Source organism: Scyliorhinus canicula, chromosome 15, assembly GCF_902713615.1.
Source record: "Scyliorhinus canicula chromosome 15, sScyCan1.1, whole genome shotgun sequence".
Taxonomy (NCBI): Eukaryota; Metazoa; Chordata; class Chondrichthyes; order Carcharhiniformes; family Scyliorhinidae; genus Scyliorhinus; species Scyliorhinus canicula.
The window spans coordinates 37,478,851-37,497,549 of record NC_052160.1 but is presented as its reverse complement, the minus strand read 5'-3'; the positions used below and the strand labels follow the sequence as shown (position 1 = coordinate 37,497,549).

At 46.1% G+C, this 18,699-nt stretch overlaps 1 protein-coding gene across 1 annotated transcript; it reads right to left on the bottom strand.

Moving 5' to 3' along the window:
* Positions 1 to 3,972: 3,972 nt before the first annotated feature.
* Positions 3,973 to 16,712, bottom strand: c15h16orf91 (chromosome 15 C16orf91 homolog). Its single transcript, XM_038820551.1, has 2 exons — positions 16,425 to 16,712; positions 3,973 to 5,880 (listed from the first exon to the last, which is right to left on the bottom strand). Exons 1-2 carry the CDS (start codon positions 16,688 to 16,690, stop codon positions 5,505 to 5,507), a joined length of 642 nt encoding a protein of 213 aa, XP_038676479.1. The 5' UTR covers positions 16,691 to 16,712; the 3' UTR covers positions 3,973 to 5,504.
* Between the last annotated feature and the right edge of the window lie 1,987 nt (positions 16,713 to 18,699).

Genomic DNA, 18,699 nt, shown 5'->3' with positions numbered 1-18,699 from the left:
GACCATGCTCCGTATTCGGTGGACCTGGAGCTGGTGGAGGGGGAAGGATCAGCGCCCGCTGTGGAGGTTAGATGTGGGGCTTCTGGCAGAGGAGGAAGTATGTGGGCGGGTCCGTAGGGGTATAGAGGGGTATTTGGAAGCCAAGGATAACGGGGAGGTGCAAGTTGGGGTGGTTTAGGAAGCGCTGAAGGCAGTGGTTAGAGGGGAGCTGATATCCATTCGGGCGCATAGGGAGAGGGTTGAGAGGGAGAGGATGGTGGAAGAAATGGTAAAAATAGACAGGAGGTATGCTGATGTCCCGGAGGAGGGGCTTTTGAGGAAGCGTCGCATGGCGCTGAGGGATTCGAAGAACTGGAGGGGGATTGTGCGGGGGGGGGGGGGGGGGGGGGGGAGGAGCACCGGTTGTCGCTGCACGCAGATGATTTACTGTTGTACATCGTGGATCCGGCAGGTGGGATGCCAGAGGTGTTGAAGATACTTGGGTAGTTTGGGGATTTTTCGGGCTATAAACTCAACGTGGGGAAGAGTGAGCTGTTTGTGTTGCACCTGGGGGACCAGGAGAGGGAGATAGGAGAGCTCCCGCTGAGGAGGGCTGAGAGGAGCTTTAGATATCTTGGGGTCCAGATAGCTAGGAGCTGGGGGGCCCTGCACAGGCTAAACTTTTCGAGGCTGGTGGAACAGTTGGAGGAGTTCAGGAGGTGGGACGCGCTGCCACTCTCTTTGGCAGGTAGGATACAGTCAGTTAAGATGACGGTGCTCCCGAGGTCTTTGTTTCTTTTCCAGTGCCTCCCCATATTGATTCCAAAGGCTTTTTTTAAAGAGGGTTAATAAGAGTATTCTGGGGTTCGTGTGGGCGCGGAAGACCCCGAGAGTGAGGAGGGTATTCCTGGAGCGAGGAAGGGAGGTAGGCGGCTTGGCGTTGTCCAACTTGTGTGGGTATTACTGGGCTGCGAACATGGCAATGATTCATAGGTGGGTGATGGAGGGGGAGGGTGGAAGAGGTTGGAGGTGGGTATGAGTTTGGAGGCACTGGTGACGGCCCCGCTCCCACCGACAAGGTACTCTACGAGTCCGGTAGTGGTGGCATCCCTCAAAATGTGGGTGCAGTGGAGGCGGCGTGGGGGGGGGGGGGAATCACCGGTTTGCACCAGGGAGAATGGATGTTGGTATTTTGCGTTGTCATAGGGCAGGCATCAGGCAGATGGGGGACCTCTTCCTCGATGGGAAGTTTGCGACTTTAGAGGAGTTGGAGGGGAAGTGGGGTCTCCCCCCTGGGAATGCTTTCAGGTATATGCAGATTAGGGCGTTTGTTAAGCGGCAGGTGGCGGAATTCCCGCTACTGCCGCCTAGGGGGGTGCAGGATAGGGTGCTCTCGGGGACGTGGGTCGGTGAGGGTAGGATCTCGGCAATTTATCAGATGATGCAGGAAGAGGAGGCATCAGAGGAAGAGCTGAAAGCGAAGTGAGGAGGAGGAGCTAGGGGAAGAGATCGACGATGGGACGTGGGCGGACGCCCTGGGGAGGGTGAACTCGTCCTCTTCTTGCGCACGGCTCAGCTTAATTCAGCTGAAGGTGCTGCATAGGGCGCACATGACTGGGGCCAGGATGAGCCGGTTCTTTGGGGGAGAGGACAGGTGTGGGAGGTGTTCGGGAGGTCCGGCGAACCACACCCACATGTTCTGGGCATGTCCGGCGTTGGAGGGGTTTTGGAAGGGGGTGGCGGGGACTTTGTCCAAGGTGGTCGGTTCCAGAGTGGAGCCGGGCTGGGGGCTTGTGATCTTTGGGGTAGCATCGGAGCCGGGAGTGCAGGAGGCGAGAGAGGCCAGTACCCTGGCCTTTGCGTCTCTAGTAGCCCGGTGTAGGATTCTCTTACAGTGGAGGGACGCAAAGCTCCCAAGCCCGGAGGCCTGGATCAATGACATGGCCGGGTTCATCAGGCTGGAGAAGGTTAAGTTTGCCCTGAGGGGTTCGGTACAGGGGTTCTTCCGGCAGTGGCAGCCATTTCTCGATTTTCGGGCGGAAGGTTAGAGGGTGGTCAATCTCAGCAGCAAACGGGGGGGGTTCGGGGTTTAAGGGGGTTTGTGTTTGCGACGGTGTGGTTGCTATTTTCTTCTTTTTTGTATTGTTATTAATTCATTGCTTTGTATTGGGGGGAATTTCTCTTTCTGTTTATTTCTACACCTTGTTTACTTTATTGTTGGGAGAAAATTTGTTGTTGGAAAATTTGAATAAAAATTATTAAAAAAAAATGATATGGCTGCTTTAGTGAAGAAGACAGTGTCCATTGGTGTACCACGGGGATCTAAGCTGGGTCCCCTATTATTCATCATTTATATAAGCTACATGGATGACTGTGGGGTAGGATCAGCAGGTTTGCTGGTGACAAAGATTGGCTGGATGGTTAACCGTGACAGTGAGGTTGAGTATCTTGGGTTACAGGACGATCTAGGCAGGATGGTCAAATAGGCAGATGGAATTTAACTCCAAAAGGTGAGAGGTTATATACTTTGGGAGGAGAAATTTGACAATAAGTATTGAATGAATAGCATGACACTCAGAAGTTCCACGTTTGTCCATTGGCCTCTGAAGGACAGGTTAATAGGGTGGTGAAAAGGGACATGGGACAATTGCCTTTATCAATCAAGGCATAGATTACAAAAGCAAGGAGCTCATGTTAGAGTTTGGTGAGGCCACAGCTAGAGTACTGTATGCATTCTGGTTTCCACATTATAGGAAGGATGTGATTGTACTGCAGAGATTTACCAGAATGTTGCCTGGGCTGGAACATTTAAGTTTTGAAGAGAGGTTGGATAAGCTTGGGTTGTTTTGATTGGAACAAAGACGACCTGATTGGATTGTTCAAAATTATTTTTAAAATTGTAAATTTAGAGTACCCAATTCATTTTTTCCAATGAAGGGGCAAATTTAGTGTGGCAATCCACCTAGCGTGCACATCTTTGGGTTGTGGGAGCGAAACACACGCAAACACAGGGAGAATGTGCAAACTCCACACGGACAGTGACCCAGAGCCGGGATCGAACCTGGGACCTCGGCGCCGTGAGGCTGCAGGGCGAACCCACTGCGCCGCCCTCAATTGTTCAAAATTATGAGGGGCATGGTCAGGGAGCAGCTGTTCTCCTTAGTTGAAGGGTCAGCCACGAGGGCCACAAGTTCAAGGTGAGAAGCAGGAGAATTAAGGGGAATGTGAGGAAAACGTTTTTACTCAGAGGGTGGAGACTGTATGGAATGCATTGCCTGGGAGGGTGGTAGAGGATGGTTGCCTCACACCCTTTAAAAAGTACCTTGATAAGGTCGGCATGGTGGTGCAGTGTTTAGCATTGTGGCCCCGGGTCAATGTCTGTGTGGAGTTTGCACATTCTCCCAGTGTCTGCATGGGTCTCACCTCCACAAACCAAAGATGTGCAGGTTAGGTGGATTGGAAAGGCAAAATTGCCCCTTAATTGGAAAATTAATAATTGGATACTCTAAAATTATATATTTTTAAAAAATAAATAAAAAGTACGCATAGCATTCAAGGCCAAGTGCTGGCAAATGAGATTAGGTAGGGAGGTAGGTTATGCGTTTTTCATGTGTCGGTCCAATCGATTGGCCAAAGGGCCTCTTCTACTCTGTGATACCATGACTGAAGACAAAAGACTTGGATTTTCCTAGTATTTAGTTGGAAGAAATTTCTTCTCACCCAGCACTGAATGCAAGACAAAGTAGACGTAAGCAACGTGTTTTCTGCAGATAACAGAGGTAAAATTAATTATGTATAAAGAAGCGGGAAGATTTAGACCAGCAAAATGGGCTGAAAACCTATGATGCCTTGGAGATGGATTGCATTCACCCCATAATGCTGCAAGGAGAGGAGATGACTGAAGCAACCATTACGAGCAAGTGTGTTATTGGTCCATGAAGGAAGTGTAGGTCAACGTAGTGTCCATGTTCACAAACGGCAACAAAAAAAACCCACAGGCAATGACATTATAATTGATCAATTGTCAGGATTATACACACAATATATAACCAGCAGTCAGCACAGATCCAGAAGAGAACTTCTGCTTTTGAGGCAATAACAATCGGAGTTATCAAAAACAGACTAAATTCACTGTTTGACTGTTTAAACTTTAAACAAGGCCATTTTGATTGTTGGACTGGACGGAGATCATATGCGAAGTGAGTATCAGACATTTATTAGAGATTTGACAATTGAACTGATTCATAAAAAAATACATATCTGTATGAAAGATCTTTTGTTTCTGTTCTCTGGTTAACTGGTAATATTCAGAAGCCCCTCCCCGCTGTATAATTTTACCCCCGCCTCCCCAAAGCAAATTCCCACCCGTTTGCTCTCCCTTCTGAGAACACTGGGGCACACTTGCCCTAACCGGGCACAGATCAAGAATTGAGTTTTGGATTTTGGGATCATTATGGCTATAGCTACACTGTCTTTGCGGCTGTAGTATTTACAGCAATGGATCTCTTACTTATGAATCAAGAACATGGCAGATGCAGTACTGGTGTTTTAGCTCAACGGCAATGGCAGTCTGGTAGCCATGTGGCAATGCCAATCTCCGTTGGGCTATAAATCTCCATTTCTCATCACTCATTATCTGACCACTCAAGAGTTGTCAAGAGGTTTGTCAAGAGGAACGTGAGGTTTAGTTTATCTGTTACTCCCCCACACTCCCAATGGTTACAGCCACTCCACTGAAGATGGGACTTGTTAGTGGACAGTTCCCCAGGCAATGCTACCTTCAAGTGGCCAAAATCTCTACTCCCAACATTAATATAATCAAATAAGTAGAAAATTAGTTTTTCAAATAAATTTAGAGTACCCAATTTATTTTTTTCCCAATTAAGGGATAATTTAGCATGGCCAATTCACCTACCCTGCACATCTTTTTGGGTTGTAGGGGCGAGGCCCACGCAAACATGGGGAGAATGCGTGTGCAAACTCCACAGAGAGAGTGATCCGGGGCCGATATCGAATCCAGCTTCTCAGCCCCATGAAGCAGCAGTACTAAGCACTGCGCCACCATGTGGATAAGCAGAAAACCAAGCTGATATTTTTGCACAACACAGGGACACAGAGATAAATTGCAGCTACAAAAGCCGCAATCAGTTAACTGAACAGAGAATAAGGATCAAACACAAATTCTTTCGCCAATATATCTAAATAGGGAGAAGGCAAAGAAGAGTGGCTCATCTCTAAAACCCATCTGTAATGTCTCAATCAAATTCCAAATTCTCCAAAATTTACACTGAAGTTTTAAACAGTCTGCAGTTACATCACCTGTTCTTTTACTCTTGTGCAAAATATTTTGAATGTGCAGTAAAGTATTGCTGTCTGTTCGTGGGAGGCTATTCATTTGTTATTGTTCATTTGTTATGTTCCTTAATCCAAACTGACAAAAGACTATCAATCTGAACAGCTGACTCTGTTTCTCTCTTTACAGATGCTGTCAGACCTGCTCAATAATTCCAGTATTTTTTTGGTTTTCATCTCCGATTTCCAGTAGCAGCAGCATTTTGCATTTGTGTTATGTTTCTTTGATTGCCGTGCTCCTCTGGTTCAACAGCAGGCTTCTTGAAATCAGGCAAATGGTCAAGCAATGTCTGGTCCAGTATGCTATCAATTTCAGTTTCTTTCCGTAGGAAACACCAGATTAAAAATGCAATTCCAGCAAGGCTCAGAGGGAGAACCTTCCACCAAGGTCTCTGGTAATCACTGCCCAGGGATTTGTCCACTGTCCAAACACGGTAGCTTGCCTTACTGGTGCTGAATTTTATGGCTCCATCATTATCATTGCTTTTTGGTGAAGACTTGTCATCACCTGGAGTTGTAGAGAAGAAAGCTTTTGCTGCATTGTTGTTCCTGAGAAAAGTTTGAAGAGTTAGTCAGAGGCAGACCAGAAGCTGTAGGTTAGATTACGCAAACACAAATCACAGTCATTTTCCCCCCTTCTCCCAAAGATGGCTCTGAGATTCAAATAAGAACTTGAGTACTAGGGTCAGAAGTAGGCCATATGATCCCTCAAGCCTGTTCCACTATTCAATAAGATCATGGGTGAACTTCCAGTTCAACTCCATTTTCTCACCCAATCTCAATAACACTCGGTTCCCTCAGTGCAAAAAGTCTATCAATCTTGATTATATGCGTCAACTGAGCATTCACGGCTCTCTGGGGGTAGGAAACTGCAAAGATTCACAGCCACTGACAGCAGAAATATCTTGTCCCCTCAGCCTTAAATGGGGGCTGTTTAGCACACTGGCCTAAATCATGACTTTGAAAGCAGCAGCACGGTTCAATTCCCGTAACAGCCTTCCCGAACAGGCGCCAGAATGTGGCGACTAGGGGCTTTTCACAGTAACTTCATTGAAGCCTACTCGTGACAATAAGCGATTTTCATTTCATTTTTCAAATGGCCAACACTTTATCATGAGACTATGACCCCGAGCTCTGGACTTCCCAAACAGGGAGGACAGTCTCTCTATGTCTACCCTTTCAAGCCTCTTACGGATTTTCTGTTATATAAAATGAGATAATCTTTCATTCTTCTAAATACAGAGAATGCAAGTCCAAATTGGCATAGGGTATATAAAATTAGAGAGATGAATATTTGGCTCAAAGACTGGTAAGGGAGAAGTGGGTTTTGTTTCATTGGGCACTGGCACCTAGTGGGGAAAGTGTGGGCTGTATTGTATGGATGGCCTACCTTTGAAGTATTCTTGCAAATTGTGTAACTGGGGAAGTAAAGAGGGCTTTAAACTAAATTGTGTGTGTATGGGGAATGGAGAGATGCTTCTGGAGAGGGGATATGTAGGCTTACAAAGCAAAATGGATAATGCAGCCTTACAAGGCAGCTATTTAGATAATAATATCCAGAGTATGAGAGGAAGGGACAGAGAGTACAAACATTAAAAAACAGCAAGTAAGGAATAAATGGTAATCAGGCAAAATTAATAGCTCTTGGGATGGCACAGTGGCTAGCCTCACGGTGCCGAGGACCCAGGTTCGATCCCAGTCCCGAATCACTGTGTGGAGTTTGTACATTCTCTTAGTGTCTGCGTGGGTCTCACCTCCACAACCCGAAAATTTGTGCAGGGTAGATGAACTGGCCATGCTAAATTGCCCCTTAATTGGAAAATAAAAATGGGTACTCTAAATTTAAGAAAAATTAATACCTCTTTACTTAAATGCATGTGCTATTTGAAAAATGAATTAAGTAAAGACATAAATTGAGGTTAATGAAAATGAAATGAAATGAAAATCGCTTATTGTCACGAGTAGACTTCAATGAAGTTACTGTGAAAAGCCCCTAGTCGCCACATTCCAGCGCCTGTCCGGGGAGGCTGGTATGGGAATCGAACCGTGCTGCTGGCCTGCTTTAAAAGCCAGCGATTAGCCCAGTGAGCTAAACCAGCATGGTTTATCCTCTGTATATCCATTACAGAGATGTGGTTACAAGGAGATCAAGTAGGGCAGCGTGGCAGCACACTGGTTAGCATAGTTGCTTCACAGCTCCAGGGTCCTAGGTTCGATTCCCAGCTTGGGTCACGGTCTGTGTGGAGTCTGCACATTCTCTCCGTGTCTGCGTGGCTTTCCTCCGGGTGCTCCTGTTTCCTCCCAAAGTCCAAAGATGTGCAGGTTAGGTGGATTGGCCTGATAAATTGCCCTTAGTGTCCAAAAAAAAAGATGTTTGGTTGGGTTATGGGTGTGGGCTTAAGTGGGGTGCTAATTCCAAGGGTCGGTGCAGATTCGATGGGCCAAATGGTCTCCTTCTGCACTGTAAATTCTATTCTCTCAAAGCTGGGGACTAAATATTCAGGGGTATGTGACTTTTTGTAAGTACAGGAAGGAATGGGTGGTGGGTAGCTTTGTTAGTACGTGATGGAATAAGTAAGGTAGCAAAAGATGACCCTGAATAGGATGATGTAGAATCCACATTGATGGAGGTAAGAAATAAGGGGAAGAAGACACTGGTGGAAGTTGTGTATAGGTCCTTTAACTGTAGCTATACTGTAGGATGGTGAATACATCAGGAGATAATGAGAGCATGTAACAAAGGCAGTACATTAATCATGGGTGACTTTAATCTCCATGTGACTTGGGAAAAATCAATCGGCAGAGGTAGCCAAGAGGAACAATTCATACGGTGTTCGGGACAGTTTCCTAGAACAATATGTTGTAGATCCAACCAGAGATCAGGCTATTTGGACTTTGTAATATGTAATGAAACAGGTTTAATGAACAATCTCAGAGTAAAATATCGTCTGGGAAACAGTGACTATAAGCTTTGTGCACGTGAAGTTGGAGACAGTCTGAATGTGGCAGCCAGAGTGGGGATTGAAGGTTGGTAATTTGGAGCAGAGTGGGAGGAGGTGCTTTTTCCCTTTTTTTTTGTTTCTTCTTGCTTTGTAACTTAATCTGCAGGGAGAGATCCAGAGAGCATCCTGAGAACTTAAGTGATATAAAGACATACGTTGGGTATCTGAAGCGATAAGTGAAGGTAAGAGTTTAATCCACGTTCTTTAAAAATTTAATTGGTCATAGACAGGAGTTTTAGTGGTGTGGTGACATCCAAAGTGCAGGCAGATAGATGGGTGACTGCTAGAAGGGGCTGGCAGTCAGTGCAGGAATCTCCTGTGGTTGTCCCTCTCTCTAATAAGTATACCGTTTTGTTTACTGTTTGGGGGGGGGGGGGGGGGGGGGGGGGGATGGCCTATCAGGGGATAACAACAGCAGCAGCCAGAGCAGTGGCACCACGGTTGGCTCTGTTATTAAACAGGGTGGGCCAGAGTGTCTCTGAATGGGCTGAAAGCATTCTGAAAGGAGAGGGTGAACAACCAGAGGTCGGAGTACAGATAGGTACTAACAATATAGGCAATAAAAGCGATGACGCCCTGCAGGACGAGTTCAAGGAATTAGGCAGCAAACTAAAAAGCAGGACCTCTGGGATTGTAATCTCCAGATTACTCCCTGTGCCACGTGTCAGTAAAGCTAGAAATAGGAGGATAGTGCAGCGAAATACGTGGATAAACTGGTGGTGTAGGAGGGTGGGTTTCAGATTTCTGGACCATTGGGATCTCTTCTCTTCTGGGGCAGGTGGGACCTGTACAAGAAGGACGGGTTGCATCTAAATTGATGGGGCACCAAATCCTGGCTGGGAGGTTTGCTAGAGTCACTCGCAAGGATTTAAACTAGTACGGCAGGGGGGTGGGAACCAGAGTGTTAGCTTAGAAGGTGTAATAACTGAAGGGGAAATAGAGAACAAAAATAAGAGAACAACATCACCCTGTCTGCTCAAACACAGTGGTCTGAAGTCCATTTGTTTCAACACCAGATGTATAGCAGGTAAGGCAGATGAACTTAGAGCACTGATTAGTACTTGGAACTATGATGGCTATCACAGAAACGTGGTTAAAGGAAGGGCAGGATTGTCAGCTGAACGTTGGAGGATATAGATGCTTCAGGAGAGATAGAGGGGGATGTAAACCAGTAGCATTACTGGTTAAGGAAAATATTATAGCCGTACTGTGCGAAGACAACTCAAAGGTTTATATAATGAGGCAATCTGGGTAGAGATCAGGAACAGGAAGGGAGCAATCACAATGTTGGGGGGTTTAATTACAGGCTTCCCAACTGCCAGCGAGAGCTAGAGGAGCAGATAGGTAGAGAATTTGGATAGATGCAAAAGTAACAGGATTGTTGTGGTAGGGGATTTTAATTTCCCCAATATTGACTGGGACTCACTTAGCGGTAGGGGCTTGGACAGGGCAGAGTTTGATGCAATTTCTTGATGCAATACGTAGATACTCCAACTAGGGAAGGGGCAGTACTGGACCTGGTATTGTGGTTGAGCTTTTTGGGAGTAGTGACCACAATTCCTTAGGTTTTAGGGTACTTTTGGATAGGGATGAGGGTAACCCTCAGGTTAAGGTGCTAAACTGGGGAAAGGCAAATTACGATACCATTAGACAGGAATTGAAGAATTTGGATTGGGTGTGGCTGTTGGAGGGTAAATCAACATCGGACATGTGCGAGTCTTTCAAGTGACAGTTGATTAGGATTCTGGAAAGTCACGTACCAGAAGGAACGAAGGATAAATATGGAAAGTTTAGGGAGCCCTGGATAACGAGGGATATTGTGAAACTCGTCAAAAAGAAAAAGGAGGCTTGTGTATGGTCTTGAAGGGTGGGGACAGTCAAAACACTCGAGGAGTATAAAGAAAGTACAAAGGTACTTAAGCAGGAAATTAGGGGATCATGAAAAGTCCTTGGCAAGTAGGATCAAAGTGAATCCCAAAGCTTTTTATTCATTTGTAAAAAGCAAGAGGGTGGCCAGGGAAAGGATTGAACCACTTAAGGATAGTGGGGGAGAATCTATGTGTTGAGCCAGAGGAAATGGACAACGTACTAAATGAGTACTTTGCATCAATGTTCACCAAAGAAAAGGACTTTGTGGAAGATGATTCTTGGGTAGGGTGTGGATAGTCTGGATCATGGTGACATCAAAAAGGAGGTGATATTGGGTAGATAAAAAGATATTAAGATAGATGAGTCTCCTAGACTTGATGGGATTTACCCCAGAATACTGAGGAAAACAAGGGAGGGAATTGCTGGGGCCTTGACTGACATCTTTGTATCCTCACTGGCTGCAGTCGAGGTCCCAGAGGATTGGAGAATAGCTAATGTAGTACCGCTGTTTAAGAAAGGTAGCAGGGATAACACAGTAAACTATAGGCCGGTGAGCCTCACGTCGGTAGTAGGTAGATTATTGGAGAGAATTCTCAAGGACAGATTTATACCATTTAGAAACAAATGGACTCATTAGCGATAGACAGCATGGTTTGTGAAGCGGAGGTGGTGCCTCACTAACTTGATCATGTTTTCTGAAGAGGTGACAAAGGTGATTGATATGGGGAGAGCGGAGGATGTTGTTTACATGGACTTCAGTAAAGCCTTTGACAAAGCCTCTGCCTCACGTCAGACTGGTACAAAAGGTGAAGTCACACGGGATCAGAGATGAGGTGGCAAGATGGATACAGAACTGGCTCGGTCACAAAAAGCAAGAGGGTAGCAGTTGTGACTTGTGGTGTTCCACGGATCGGTTCTGGGCCTCTGTTGTTTGCAGTATACATAAACAATTTGGAGATTGCTTCTCAGCCTTTTGAAAGTGGCAACACAAGTGGACACGGTAGTCATTGAAGCATATGGAATGCCTGCCTTCATTGAGTATAAAAACTGGCAAGTCATGCATAGTCACATTGTATAGAATCTTGGTAAGGCCGCACTTGGAATATTGCGCACAATTCTTGTCGCCACACTACCAGAAGGATGTGGAGGCTTTGGAGAGGGTGCAGAGGAGGTTTACCAGGATGTTGCCTAGTCTGGAGGGTGTTAGCTATGCAGAGAGGCTGAATAGACTTGGACTGTTTTTATTGGAACCACGGAGGTTGAGGGGTGACCTGATAGAGATCTACAAGATTATGAGAGGTATGGATAGAGTGGATTGGCAGGCACTCTTTCCCAGGGTGGAGGGGCCAGTCACTTAAGGGGCATAGGTTTAAGGTCCGTGGGGCAAAGTTTAGAGGAGATATGCGAGGCAGGTTTTTTTTTAAAAACACAGAGGGTGCCGAGTGCCTGGAACGTGCTGCCAGGGTAGGTTGTGGAAGCAGATACATTAACAGCGTTCAAAAAGTGTTTTGACAAATACATGGATAGGATGGGTATAGAGGGATAGGGCACTAGAAAGTGCTGAGGGTTTTGGCAAAGGGTGGTATTATGACTGATAAAGGCTTGAAGGGCCTGTTCCTGCGCTGTACTGTTCTTTGTTTTTATAACATGGTAGAATTTAGCATTCAGTTTGAGAGTGAGAAACTTGGGTCAGAAACAAAATAGGGGTAATTATTATTTTATTATTTATAAATTTAGAGTCCCCAATTCATTTTTCCAATTAAGGGGCAATTTAGCGTGGCCAATCCACCTAGCTTGCACATCTTTGGGTTGTGGGGGCGAAACCCACGCAAGCACGAGAGAATGTGCAAACTCCACACAGACAGTGACCCAGAGCAGGGATCGAACCTGGGACCTCGGCGCCGTGAGGCAGCAGGGCTAACCCACTGCGCCACCGTGCTGCCAGGTAATAAGGGTAATTATAAAGGAATAAGGGCAGAGTTGGTAGAGTGGACTGGGAAAGCAGTTTGGTAGGAAAGACGGTTGATCAGAAATGGCAGATGTTTATGAAAATAGCTTATGACTCAGAACAAACATAAATCCCATTGTGCAAGAAGCATTCTAGGAAGGGGCTAAATCAACCATGGTTAACCAAGGAAGTTAAAGTTAAATTGAAAGAAAAATCATACAATGTGGCAAAGATAAGTAGTGAGCCAGAGAATTTGGAAAGTTTTAGAAGATAACAAAAGATTAACAAAAATATAATAGAGGGGAGAAGATAAACTATGAGGGTAAACAAGCAATGATGTGGAGATGCCGGCGTTGGACTGGGGTGAGCACAGTAAGAGGTCTTACAACACCAGGTTAAAGTCCAACATGTATGTTTCAAACATTAGCTTTCAGAGCACTGCTCCTTCCTTAGGACCTCCTTCCTCCATTACTCAACTAGCAAGTAATACAAAAAGACAGTAAAAGCTTCTTTAAATGTATAAAAAGGAAGAGCCCCTTAGAGAATGAGATTACAGAAATAATAATGGGGAAGCAGGAAATGGCAGAGGAGTTAAACAAATATTTTGCTTCATTCCAAAAATACTAAATAATTAAGGGGCAAAAGCAGGGAGGAAATAAATAGATTAGCTATCACTAGAGAAAAAGTACTAGGGAAACTAATGGGGCTAAAGGCTAATAGGTCCCCTGGACCTGATGGGTTGCATCCCATGAGATTAAAGAAAGTAGCTGCAGAGATAATGGATGCACTGGTAGTAATCTTCCAACAATCCTTAAATTTTGGAAAAGTCCCAGAGGATTGGAAAACTGCCAATGTAACACCCTTACTCAAATAGGAAGAGAGACAACAAACAGGTCTGTAATTCCTTGGCTTATCTCTACTACCCTTCTTGAATAGTGGAACCACGTTAGCAGTCCTCTGGTACCTCATCTAAACCAGAGAGGAATTAAAAATTTGGGTCAGAGCCCTTATAATTAACTCCCTCAACTCCCACAGCAGCTTGGGATACAACTCATCTGTACCTGAGGATTTGTCCACTTTTAAGCCTGCCATAACTCCCAGTCCCTCCTCACTCCCTTTGTCAAACTGCTGAAGAACCTCAGTCCGAGTTGGTGAGAAAGTGGAGTTGAGGATTATCTTATCAGGTCGGTCATGATCCCACTGAATGGTGGAGCAGACAAGATGGGCCAAATATCCGACTTTTGCTCCTATATCTTATTCTATTCAATCTCTCCTGATATGGCAACCCTCTCATCACAACAAGTATTTCTTCTAAGGTAATTACACCCTTTCTTAGGTGAATGGACCAAAACTGTACACAGCCCTCCAGGTCTGGTCTCACCAAAGGCCTGTCATATTGTGGAAAGATTTCCTTACTCTTGAATTTGAATTGTCACTTGTATCGAGGCACAGTGAAAAGTATTGTTCTACGTCCAGTCCAGACAGATCGTTCCATACATGAAAAATATAGGACATACGATAAATACACAATGTAAATACATAGACATCGCATGAAGCATACGGAGTGTAGTGCTAAACAGTAGAGAAGTTGTGTAAAGAGATCAGTTCAGTCCATAAGAGGGCCATTCAAGAGTCTGGTAACAGCAGGGCAGAAGGTATTTTTGAACCCGTTTGTGTATATTCTCAGAGTTTTGTATCTCCTGTCCGAGGGAGGGAGAAGTTGGAAGAGAGAATAACCCGGGTGGAAGGGGTCTTTGATTATGCTGCCCGCTTTCCCAAGGCAGCGAGAGGTGTCGACAGAGTCAAGTGATGGGAGGTGCGTTCACGTGATGGATTGGGCTGTGTTCACGACTTTCTGTAGTTTGTTACAGCCTTGGGCCGAGCAGTTGCTATACTAGGATGTGATGCAGCCAGATAGGATACTTTCTATGGAGCATCCGTAATAATTGGCAAGAGTCGATGTGGACATGCCGAATTTCCTTAGTTTTCTGAGGAAGTATAGGCGCCGTTGTGCTTTCTTGGTTGTAGTGTCGCTGTGAGTGGACCAGGACAGATTGTTGGTGATGTGCACACCTAGGAATTTGAAGCTGTCAACCATCTATCTCTTATACCCAAACCACCTTGAATGACTGGTAAAGTTGGCTGGTGTGTCAATACTCACCATTGAAGCTCATGCACAAATAATAGTTATTTGAATAAGGTACGCAAAGGTGGCTGGTGCATCCTGTCATGTGAGAGTACCTTTAAGAAATGGGTGTTTATAAATGGGTATGTATATAAATATCTGAAGAGTACCTTTAAGAAAAGGGTGTTTACTACTGCAGTGATGTCAGAGAGTGGGTGCAGCTGGACTATCTGTCAGTTTTTTACTTCCGTTTTAGGCTGTTTGCTGCAGGGTGAGTTTTAGTTTCGTTTGCAGAGCTGGATAGCTGCAGTCACAGCCAGGTGTATGAGTCTCTCTCTCTGTAATCTAAAAACTGTAAATCTATCTGTTGGTGATTTAAAACTAATAACTGCTCTCAGTGGTGACTTTAACCTGATGTGCTTCTGTTAAAGGTTTTGTTTTTAAGTCTTATGGGTTGTATTCTTTGGGGATTGTATTTGAATTAAGGGTTGCTAAGATGTTCACTGTATGTTTTAAAAAGGTTAACTTGAGTTCATAGAATAAACATTGTTTTGCTTTAAAAAATATTTTTTCCATTTCTGCTGTATCACACCTGTAGAGTAGGCTGTGTGCTCCCAAAACCACAATCTATTAAAAGTTGTGGGTCAGGTGAACTCCATGATACGCTTTGGGGATCTCTAAACCCTGGCCCATAACAATCCAGATAAATATCAGCAGTGGGCTCTCTCATCAATAAGTACAATTAATTTAAAAATAGGCTACAGGAGAGGAAAAACTTTACAAAATTGCCTACTTTCAGATAGAGCGAATAGTGCTTTAAGTTCTTGCTAGTTTCCTGATCTGAACCACAGATGGTGTGATGTCATGTAATAAATACTCCTGACAGCTTGAGTCTACAACTGTAACTCTATATATTATGACCAGTGAGAAAAAATGTTAACTTCGAGTTCTCAAAAGCTGCCACTGCATCACTGATTATTTTGCAGGTGCAACTTGAAGGAATTTTGCAACCAGGCAAAATAATCCACAGGCAAAAAAATTGTTCAATTTTTGGCACAACCTAATGAAGCAAATGGATCATAGAATCCCTGCAGTGGAGGCCCATCGAGTCCACACCGTCCCTCTGAAAGAGCATCCTAACTAGGCCCATACCCCCACCCCATCCCTGTAACCCCACCTAACCTTTGGACACTACGGGCAATTTAACATGACCAATCCACCTAACCCGCACATCTTTGGGATGTGGGAGGAAACCGGAACACTCGGAGGAAACCACGCAGACACAGGGAAAATGTACAAACTTCACAGATAGTCATCCGAGGCTGGATTTGAACCCTGGTCCCTGGCGCTGTGATGATGCAGTGCTAACCACTGTGCCACCTAATCTCATAGCTCCACATAAAAAATTGATGTCATGTACATTCAAAATCTGCCTAGGTACCATCCTAAATTAATCAAACATTTCTATCACTGTGCAGGGGAAAAATACTCAGAGCCACCACCTTCCTGCCATATCTTCATGTTCTCAGATCAAGGCTCGTTTCGCCGTCTAACTCATTTTTCCCTCGGACTTAAAAACAGAAACGTTGAATTTCTTTCTGTCCTACTTGCGAACAAGGCTTTTAAAATCCATGCATCCACTGGCAGAAGACTGAACTGGGCTTGCAATGTGGCAAAGCTGCAATCGTCCTATCCACCCCAAATCTTGCAAAAATAGCACCGCCTGAGGTGGTTCTATTGTCAACCTTCCGTCACCAAAAAGTACACGATGAAAATAATTTGCAAATAAAATATAAATGAGGGGTTTAAGGGCCACGTAACAGCAGGGAAGAGGAACGAGCTTTACCCAAATCCCGCCCAAGGTCGCTGATATTTTCATGATGTTGGGTATGGGTTGCAAAAAACATATCAATGGTGGCCGTTCATCTTCTTTCAAAGGTTTAAACAAAAATACCAAATCACTTATTAAATTGCTGTGCTTAATGCCCACACGCCTACTTGGACCTTCCACTGTATGAGGAACACGCTCAAGGTCCTGGGAGGCGTTGTGGGTTGCAAGCGAGGATTGATGGGTGTCAGGCAAAATGAAGAGCGCACAACCCCCATTGCGTCGAACCACCCCGAGAGCTTTCGCCCATCATCAACCCACCTCCGTGGCACGAAGCCGGTGAAAATTGCTCCCAGTCGGTGGCAGGCTGAGGGTGAAGGGATCCCGAGAGCCCGCACAAGGCCCACTCCGGCCGCCGCCATCATCATCTGCATCCCCACGGCAACACGGTCCGCCGGCCCGCTCTCTTCCCCCGACACCCGGTCCGCCGCCTCAACGGGTCCGCCTGATACTGCGGCAGAAAAACAGCGACACAAACACAAGTCAACAACGGTGGCTGCTGCCAAACGATAATCATTTCGATTCATAATTATCCCCAGAATCTCAATTTCTCAAAACATTTTGTGACTTAAACTGAATAATCGTTTTATGACAGTTCGTTATGCGTCACACCAATACTGCGTGGTGGAGTTAAACCAAGAGGGAGCGATCAGTTACAACGACATAAAATGTCGAGGAATTTATATTTTTGGAACACCGGTGGAAATGGGAAATAAAAAGTATAAAATTCTGGCAATGTTCAGCAGAGCTGGCAGCACCTGTCGAGATAGAAACAAACGGCTAAATAGCTGGCTTTTAAAGTAGGCCAATGCAGGCCAACAGCGTGGGTTCAATTCCTGTACCAGCCTCCCCGAACAGGCGCCGGAATGTGGCGACTAGGGGCTTGTCACAGTAACTTCATTTGAAGCCTACTTGTGACAATAAACACAGTAAGAAGTCTTACAACACCAGGTTAAAGTCCAACAGGTTTGTTTCTTACACAAGCTTTCGAAGCACTGCTCCTTCCTCAGGTCAGGACCTCAGCTCAGGAACTCCTCAGCACCTGAGGAAGAAGCAGTGCTCCGAAAGCTCGTGTTTGAAACAAACCTGTTGGACTTTAACCTGGTGTTGTAAGACTTCTTACTGTGCTCACCCCAGTCCAACGCCGGCATCTCCACATCGTCACAATAAACGATTTTCATTTTATGTTTTGTATCTGTGGGGCCCTGGGACAGCTGAAACGTTGACTATGTCTCTACTTTTGGCTTTCTCAGACTGCTAACACATAAACCTTTTTCTCCATTTCACCTTGTGATGGAACCATCAATTCAGCGAACACGTGTAGTTGGATCTGAACAGAGGCTTTAATACACTTACAATAGAGCCAGCCTATTCGTTGTTGAACTTCAGGTGACCTGGGCGGCTGGCTCTGAGGCACTGATCTTTATACATCGGTCCCAGGGGGAGGAGTCCTGGGCGGAGCCAAGGGAGGAGCCCAGTACAAACTCTCGCGTACTCCCAGAGCGACTCCCCCTGGTGGTCGGATAGTGCAACTGCACTTACAGTGGGTAGATAACGAACATATATACATGGAGTGATATTGGCAACTATATACAGTGTGAATCACATTCACCACATTCACCCCCTGTTAAAAAACTCAAGTCCGGCGGGGGTGATGGCTCAAAGAGTCAGTCTGTCCAGTGGATGAATTGTCCGTTTTGATCTGTGGAGCACCGGGGTTGCAGCCTCTTGCGGTGGCTGGGCGGGCGTCGAGGTCTGGGGTACGGTTGCCGGCTCCGGGGCTAGTCTTGTCCGAGCCTCATACACCTCCTGGTCGAATAGAGACTGGGGGCGCGGGAGGCGGGCTGGTGCTGGTGCTCGGGACTGGTGGGGTGAGCTCGCAGAATCGGGGGCGCAAGGGGGCGGCCGCATAGGGAACGGGGAAAGGAGTTCCTCGGTGGGGGTAGATGGGGGGCTGGATCTAGCGGGTGCCAGGTCCCGGAGGGATACTGTGTCCTGGCGACCGTCCGGAAACTCAACAAATGCGTACTGTGGGTTGGAATGAAGCAGGCGCACCTTTTCAACAATGGGGTCGGTCTTGTGCGCCCTGACGTGCTTCCTTAGGAGAACCGGGCCTGGCGTCCTCAGCCACACCGGAAGTGAGACCCCTGTGGTAGTGCCCCTGGAAAAAATGAAGAGCGCTCGTGGGGGGTTCGGTTGGTAGCTGCACACAGGAGGATCCCTAATTAGATCCTAATTGTGTGGAGCGCGTCAGGGAGGACTTCCTGCCATTGGGAAACTTGGAGCTTCCTGGACCTGAGGGTCAGTAGGACGGTTTTCCAGACCGTCGCGTTCTCCCTCTCCACCTGTCCGTTCCCCCTGGGGTTGTAACTGGTAGTCCTGTTCGAGGCGATGCCCTTGTCGAGCAGGTACTGACGCAGCTCGTCACTCATAAAGGTCGCACCCCGGTCGCTGTGCACGTAGCTGGGGAAACCGAACAGGGTGAAGACACTATGCAGGGCCCTAATGACTGTGTGGGAGGTCGTATCGGGGCATG